Source organism: Henckelia pumila, chromosome 4 (assembly GCF_033568475.1).
Source record: "Henckelia pumila isolate YLH828 chromosome 4, ASM3356847v2, whole genome shotgun sequence".
Lineage (NCBI taxonomy): Eukaryota > Viridiplantae > Streptophyta > Magnoliopsida > Lamiales > Gesneriaceae > Henckelia > Henckelia pumila.
In genome coordinates this window covers 88,067,616-88,075,867 of record NC_133123.1, presented here as the reverse complement: position 1 = coordinate 88,075,867, position 8,252 = coordinate 88,067,616, and the positions used below count along the sequence as shown (strand labels likewise).

At 33.6% G+C, this 8,252-nt stretch overlaps 1 protein-coding gene across 2 annotated transcripts; it reads right to left on the bottom strand.

Moving 5' to 3' along the window:
• Positions 1 to 707: 707 nt before the first annotated feature.
• LOC140894674 (secretory carrier-associated membrane protein 1) lies at positions 708 to 7,770 on the bottom strand. Of its 2 annotated transcripts, XM_073303239.1 has the most exons (13): positions 7,533 to 7,770; positions 6,292 to 6,348; positions 5,721 to 5,828; positions 5,584 to 5,646; positions 5,173 to 5,206; positions 4,731 to 4,853; positions 4,447 to 4,509; positions 4,266 to 4,359; positions 3,873 to 3,918; positions 3,717 to 3,784; positions 3,462 to 3,510; positions 1,153 to 1,218; positions 708 to 1,063 (listed from the first exon to the last, which is right to left on the bottom strand). In XM_073303239.1, exons 1-13 carry the CDS (start codon positions 7,587 to 7,589, stop codon positions 977 to 979), a joined length of 915 nt encoding a protein of 304 aa, XP_073159340.1. In that variant the 5' UTR covers positions 7,590 to 7,770; the 3' UTR covers positions 708 to 976. The 2 variants fall into 2 exon arrangements, with proteins under 2 accessions (XP_073159340.1, XP_073159341.1); XM_073303240.1 differs by lacking the exon at positions 6,292 to 6,348.
• Positions 7,771 to 8,252: the final 482 nt, after the last annotated feature.

Below are 8,252 nucleotides of genomic sequence, written 5' to 3'. Positions count from 1 at the left end.
TATTGTATAACTTTAGAACTACCTTGTATCGAACTTCTTGTTTTCGACTCTTTTGTGTGCATCCGGATATTTTTGTTGTTGAAAGAAGTTAGGTGGATCATGTCGGAGTCTTTCCTGGTGTTAGATTATACTTTTGGACTTGTTTTCGGGGCAGGAACAGCAGGAGCAGCGCGCCCGCGCGGCCTGCCCCCCCGAACAAGGCGCTGTGCGCGGCCGCGCCGCTCAAGGGCACGGCCCCTCCTTTTTTTAAAAAAATAATAATTAATTTATCTTTTACATCTCGATCGTGTATTAAATGATTTTATTTATGTTTAGATGATTAGAATTCAGGTCCTCACAAAAATACTCCGCATTAAGCGACTTGGGTAGGAAATGCAACTTTTTTTGCCATCGCCGAAAGTTTGTAACATCAAAGCTTTCCAACTTGACAAAATCCACAGCAAAGTTACGAAAAAGAATTTTCTTGAGAAGTCATCGATTGCACAAACTATTCAAAGGTGCGAATCTAAGGCACGTAGACTCGCTTTGCTTAAAAAATTATTTGCTCCTACCATGGTGATGCACTCGAACTAAATAAATGTTCCTCCAAGATACAATAGATTCCTAAGAATATTGTTCTTTCTCAAAGTACACGCTTGAAAACTACCGCGAATATCTTGGATGTCTTTTCAAGTTCTTAATCCAATGTTTGTATATTGTTTCTGCAGTACAACAATCCAACAAACATGTATGTAAATCCGAGGCACAACACAACAAATAAAGTTCAAATAGAAGAAAGAACCGATGTTTATTTAACTATAGTAGCTAGGTAAAAACTATGGAATTACACAGATAACGTATGAGTTTATAGAGTTGGACTGTGTGGGGTTTGTAGAATCAATTTCTCATGTCTTTTAAGGGCATAACTTGTTAAAAGTCCCAGTAAAGAATAGATTTCGGCTTAAACCATATATGATTTGACTAATCAGCTGTCGTGTCACAATGCTGCCATCATAGTTGATCTTGCTGCCTCCCTCTTCATTTCTGCAGCTTTTCCACTTCCTCTGAAGTACATGTAAACTTGCTGCGTTGAAATAAGATTAACACGATTCATCCAGATGAAACCAATATGAGAAAAGTAATGGGCTCGTGATGTCTAATACAGTATGGAACCTGAATCACCCATATGCTAATAATTGATTCGAGGCAGAAGAACCCAAAACCCACTAAATAAAATATCTGCAAAAATGGAAACATATAAAAGGCCTGGTTGTTTGCTCGAAATAACAGTAATAGCAAACAAATGAAAGCTTAGGTGATACATCGAATATAAATGAAAGAATGACAAAAAAGCCCACAGAACTACTATCAAATGGACGCATTTCAAATAGATACCAACGAAAAAAATGTCGATGTTGTCCAGCACATCTCGAACTCATGAAAGCAAAGTCATTATAAATATTCAAAATAAAAATTTACTATAAACTATTTGAAGTTTGGCAGAGTTAAAAGACAGGCCAAATGCACAGTAAGTCAGTACCAAGAAATAAAATGATAATTTGCTTGACTGTTCAAGAAACAAAGTGAAATAGGGAGCTGCTTAAAATTCACTTATGCACTCCAGGCCCCATTGTTCATCATCTAAATGGCCAACTTTAATTGTCTTAGATTCTCTAATGTTTCTACCCTTTCAAGATATCACAATTTTATAGGATCTTCACAAACACAAACTATTTCCTGTCCTTGTTTCATAACCTCTCTTTCTCTAAATTTCTTGTCATATCTTAAATTGTATGATAGAGCATTTGCCGCACTATCAGAAGTTATAATTTGTGATATTGGTGTAATTCAAAATTTTTAAATGACACAGCCAAAATACCACATTTCTTCCATACTTCAGGGCCATTATTACTCCCCGGCAATACCCTTCCCATTAGTTACACCATATTGCAAATTTGCAACTTACGCAAATCGACATGTGATCTTGTCTCTGATATCCATTTACCAAAAGTTATAATTTCTGATGATAATGCAACTCAAAGTTTCAACCATTGTAATCGTACAGCAGTCCAAACACTAAGTTGCTAACAATATTCCAGCAGAAACAATTGTTGCTACCCAATGTAACAAAAATGGGTTATAAAACAAGTGGAAAATTGATTGGTTATTCTGTGTAGTCTGAATAAAACTCCAAATGATAAAAACCCTCATATAGCCAGCACACTTTACTGAATGATCTTTCTATCTATGAACAACACGGTGAGCACATTTTTTCAGGGCTATTTCTCAATGGTGAAGTACATCATGAAAATTTACTAGGGGTTCAAATATGATATAAGTTATTGCAAATACCACAAGCCATTGTCAAAAAAAAAAGAAGGTATTATATTGTATTGTATGCAACATATGTTGCTCGTCACACTGTTTTTGTACAACTTTTTTATGTTATGAATATCGAATTAAAACATTGGTTGCGAGACAAATATAATGTTTCTTCACAATAACTGGGAGTTTTATTATTTTTCGTGCCACTGTTGGTGAATCAAGATGCCAAGGGTTTTAAACTGTTTGCACGTAAATTTAAGGCTGTTAATTAGTTTGAAGAGATGTATCATCATGCTTTTTTCAAATTGTGTTATGGACCTGAATATTATTATTATGGGCTCTAAAGTGTTGGGCCTTATTTGAGTCTGAGAAGAATCTAGAAATCGGGAAGTGATGAATAAAATGGGAGGGTGAGATTAGGGATTCATTCAGTCATTTTCTCATCTTGTTTTGTAAGGAATACTAGCAGTGGCTACGGGAGCAATTTATTGCTTATACAGAGAATCTGTCTGCAGGAAATCTCATTCATATATCTCAGTTTATATTATTTCATATATTTTCAGTTTCTTTGTTGTTCTATCGTTTAATACCAAGCTATATTACTGTAACTTTGTGGCCAAGGAATCAGCATCCTAACAAATTGCCCCATAACAGTATCGGTAATTTATTTTCTTTATGTAATGATTAATCTAGAATTTAGTCACTACCAAAAAGATGCCATTTAAAAAATATGTAATGCTTTGATGCAGAGGTTCATTAAAAATGTCCAGAAAAACAATAAGCCGTAAAAATTATTTATGCAATGTTGCATCTATTCTTTTAAATTTTTAATTAAATCCTCTTTTCACAATGATATCAAAACGGTTTCTACTTATTTTATAAATACAAAAAAAGAAGCACTTTATTTTAATAAAATTTCTTAATAATGTGTAACGTGTGTAGCAAACTGCAACATTGTTCAATCTGCAATTTATCCAATGTCTAGTCATGGAAGGTTTAAAGGGCAATCTGGTCATTTAAAAGTTAAAAATAATCACTTTCGTAATTTTGGCATTAGCATCTAAAAGGTACGGCTTGAAAGAACAGTAGGCATGACTGGAGTACGAATATCACCCATGAATGATTAAATTTAAGAACCACATATATAGACACCTTACCCCAACAAGAGCATTTCCACTTAAAAGGTCAATTGCAGGCAAGATTCCACTGTCCAAGAGAAATTGGACATATATCAGCAAACAAAAACAAGCCAAAGGTCTATAAAATAAATATGTACATTTTACTTCTTGGTTGTAATAACTTAAGCTCTAATATGTTTGTTCAGTTGAGCGCACATTTTTTGGTTTTATAGTCTTTCGCTTATCAAATAAAGTCATGACAATTGCAGCAGGATTCTGAACAAGAAAACTCACGTCAATGATTTCCCTTTGAAAATTATTGGAGGAGCAACAGCAGCAAAGACGCAGAATGCAATGTGAAACTGAATGAAGAAAATACAAGTTGAATCTCTCAAATACTTCAACATTAGAGGATACTCATAAGGTTTGAGAGATTAATTGCATACTAACCAAATAACTCAAAAAGAACCACCCAAACTTTAGAGCACTATCAGTCCTGGAATCGAAATGAATACAAAAGACAATGCAAGTTATAGAGTATGAGAGTGGATGAAGCACTCGATTTGTTTATTTCAAGATAATGAGAAAACCTGACAAAAGTCAAATAATTAAACCTAATGAAGGTGTTGTTCTCAGAAAATAGTAAGAACTACAAAAATAAAAGGTGACTAGAATGGCCAAATTAAAAGCTTCTCGGCAAGTAATCCTCGTAATACTCATTGGTTTCAGTGGTGGGAAATATTTCAGCACCAAAATAGTATCACCAAATAAGAAAATTTGAACCAAGACACTTGTAAAGAAGAACAAACAAAAGAGGATAAAGGAAGAAGCGCTTGACAGTACCTCATTGCACGATAAAGAGGACGGTACCATAACACGTAGGCTCCAGGAACGGCTGATATGAAGTAGATTATAGCTAAAAACCATATGGTTGGACCTACCGAAGAAAAGTAAATCATTTCACTTATATCTTAATATATCATAGAACTTGCATGAAGACTGAATCACAGGATTCAACACAAACCTTCACCATTTACCCAAGCTAAGGTTACAGCTACAACATTCCAAATAAGACACCCAACCAAACCTGTAAGTCACAGTTTCAACTAAATCAATAATCCATGTTGCATAAAAAAATTTATGGGTTCTACAAAGTTTTATGCTCTTCTGTTGCTCAATGTAATTCTTGAATTAATGCAATTATAATAAAAAGATGGAAACAGAATAAAATATCAGTATGAAGTACTAGAGATAGTATGATGGCAACATAATGCTAAATCATATGGAAACAAAATTTTATTAGCATACCCAACAATGATGTGAAAGCAACATACTGCATCTTCTGTAAATGTATAGGAATTTCATTCGCAATGTCATTATGAATAATTGGGAAGAATGGAGGCCAATTTTTCTCCTCAATGACAACTCCAGCTGCCAAAGGAAAACAACACATGGAACAATATGTCACCCAAGTTTAATAGTCTATTAAACCTCAGGTTATTTTAATGGATTTGCAAATCATTACCACAAATTTACTCAGATTGTTAGGGAAGTTCAAAACCCTCAACTTCAATCTTAAGTTAATTTTTCAACCAAACCGACATATTCCAAAGCCTTAATCATTAGAGTGATTTCAAATACACTATTCCAAGTCTACTTTCAAATGAAATCCTTCCATCTAACATTAACTTGAAGGAATTTAAAATAAATTTACTAGCATGAAACACAAAAAATAAAAAATAATAATTACATCGTGCAATCGCATCTTCCTTCCTTTTCAGCTCCTACACAGCACCAAAAAAATCAGATTGGTTAAAATGTGCAAAAATGTCAGAAAGCATGACAATGGAGCTAGTTATATTCAACAAGGAAAAATAAAAAATAGATGCCATTATAGATTCATATACATATGAAGGATCATGGAAAGCAGAATGAAGACAAATATCACAATTCTCAAGCACAACAACAAGCAATTATCAAACAAGAACTTTTTCTATCTATGATAGAATTCCATTGAGATGGAAAAAAAATGGATGCATCACCTAAAATAATCAGCAATCTAGCCAATATTCAAAGAAAAAAATTGAAGTCGCAAACAAAACATATTACTGCGTGATATCTACTCTAACTTAACTAACAGCAACAATGCCACAGAGATCACCTGTTCCCTCCTTTTCAATTCAGCCTCTTTAGCTTGGAGCTCCTTCTCTTTTTTTTTCAAATCCTTCATAAGGTTCATAAACAACAATATTAATTCCACCCCTCAAACTCAGTTATTTAACAAATTCTAAGGCATACCCTGGAACTATCAAGAGGTATATCCACTGTATCCCCACGATCGTAGCCAGCAGGTTCATGAGGAAGAGGTGAGAGTTTGGAATTTGCAGGAGGCACACTTCCAGGATTCTGAAAATCTCAGCATAAAGAGTGAGAAATGAAATGTTAACAAATAAAACAAAATTAAGGCACTACATCCAAACAAACTGACTGCAAGAGGAAGAGAGAGAGAGTAAGAGAATGGGACAGAGAATAAAATTCATTAAACAGCTAAAAAAAGGTAAGAGATGAAGGCGACAGTTTCAAGCCAAAAATTTCATCGGTTAACTGACATAGGAAAACAACCTAGAAATCAATTTATCAAACGAAAAAAAAAGGGAAATGTGGTTGCTCTTTACAGAGAAAAAAAAGGCTTCTGAAATATCCTGGAGCAATTGCCATTCTGCCTTCTTTGCAGAATCAATGAGGTAAATTATAGTGTGTGTTTTGTGTGAGAAAGAGAGAGAAACGAAAAAAGTTCTTTTGAATTGTCTCGGGAGGTTAGACACGATGAATGAGTTACATGGAAAAATCAGAAAGAGAATGAATTTACTGGCATATAAAAGGCACCCCCAGAATAGTTTGAGTTACCCCTCCCGCGACCTTGATCCTGCAGTCACCGGCTCACATTAATAACTGGAATAGACATTACTTTCAAGCCATATCATTTTCTGAAAATGTATCTTATAGAGAAGTTCACTTTACTCCAACAATTTAAATACATGGGTATTTGGAATTTATTGACAATTGCACAACAGCTACTACTAAGCCGGTGATCCAAAACAGCAGAAAGTTGTTATTTTTTGCTCAGTTCAAGTTCATGGAATTCCACAGATAACTTAAAAATAAATAAATAAATACCTTGATCAAGTAAAATAAATAACTAAAATTTTCCAGAAAATCTAAATCTACCAAGATTAGATTCAAACTCTAAATGAAGGTAAAAGAAACATTAAAGATGAGAAAAATGACTTCGTCGTGAATCGACTGACAATAAATAATTAAATATAACGCCTTCATACTCACTAACCCATCAAGGACCAAAAACAAGTTGAAATCAGTAAGCGACTTTCAAGAACAATGAATCATACAGCTGAAAGTCCAACACCGTGCAATATCAATCTCGGTGTAAGCCCAAGCATCACTCCATGACAGGAAATTTTTTTATTGTTAAATAAAGATTCATCCTATGAGCCAATGGCCTGCTACATCCTATATTCCTATGGCTCAATTAGAAGTTGACTAGGGAAAAACCCATACAGAGTCAGAACTTAAACAATTTTTATTCCAGACTCGTGGATATTTTCTGATCCCGCAACTGTTATCAGGTGAACAAATTTTAGCTTATATAACACATTCGCCAGCCACAACTTATTCAGCGGACAAAACTCATGCTGCTCGATTAAACATGACATGGTAATATAAAAATCATTCCAGTTAATCTTTTCGAGCAAACATTACCAGAGCACTATTCCCTTATGAACCATAAAATAACCAGACGTGCTGATTACGACAGTCAGCAAGGATAAATCAGCCGACAATATAAAAATTTCGCAGAGTCAAATGCACCAGCATATTCATCAAGTGTTCATATCGCAGAATCAACACGAGGTAACCCTCATTCATCATCTCCATTGTCGTCGTAAATCACATCTCAAATAATTTTTAAAAAATTAACAGATCTGACATTCCAATCGCTTAAACATCAAAATAATGCATTGAAGAAATCTCATCGCCAGCAAAACAGAGCACATTCCACGAATAAACATCGATGATTGAGGAAATTGATATTACCGCAAAAGGGTTAACTTCTTCCTCAGCAAAAGGATTGGAATCATAACGACCAGCCATGACAATGGCCTTATTGCAGATGGTATTCACAGATCTGTAGAGTATAATTATGTATTATACGAGCAAAATTGAGAGTGACAGGGAAAATCAAAATCGGGTTCTGAAATGTTTAGTCGGAAACTGAGAATTGCGGGAAGGGGAAGAATGTGAGGGTGACGCCTTGCATGTCGATGGCACCTCTTTTGATACATACCTTGGGGAAGATTTCAACAGCTAATCTCAATATTTATATTTATATATATGTTTAAATATATAATAATAATAATAATATATTGTTGTATGCTTTACGTTTTTGTAGAATATATTTTATTTTTTGAAAATTTTATTTATTGGAAATTACACTATTATTTTGCAATTAATTTGATTTACATTAATATTAGAGTAACAGATCCCATGATTATATTAATAATCTTATCAAATCTCATGTTTTTTTTATTTTCTAGTTCTCATATTAAACTTATAAAATTCATCCATATTTATTTAATTTAAACCTTAAACCTTGATATTGTATCACAAATAAAAGGTATGATAAATAACAATTTTTAACTAATTATCTTTTCAATTGAAAAAAATTACATAATATCATTTACTTCCCAAAATATATGATGAAAAACTCATTCAAAAAATTATAAAACATGAAACTTTAAGATATATTTAATACGT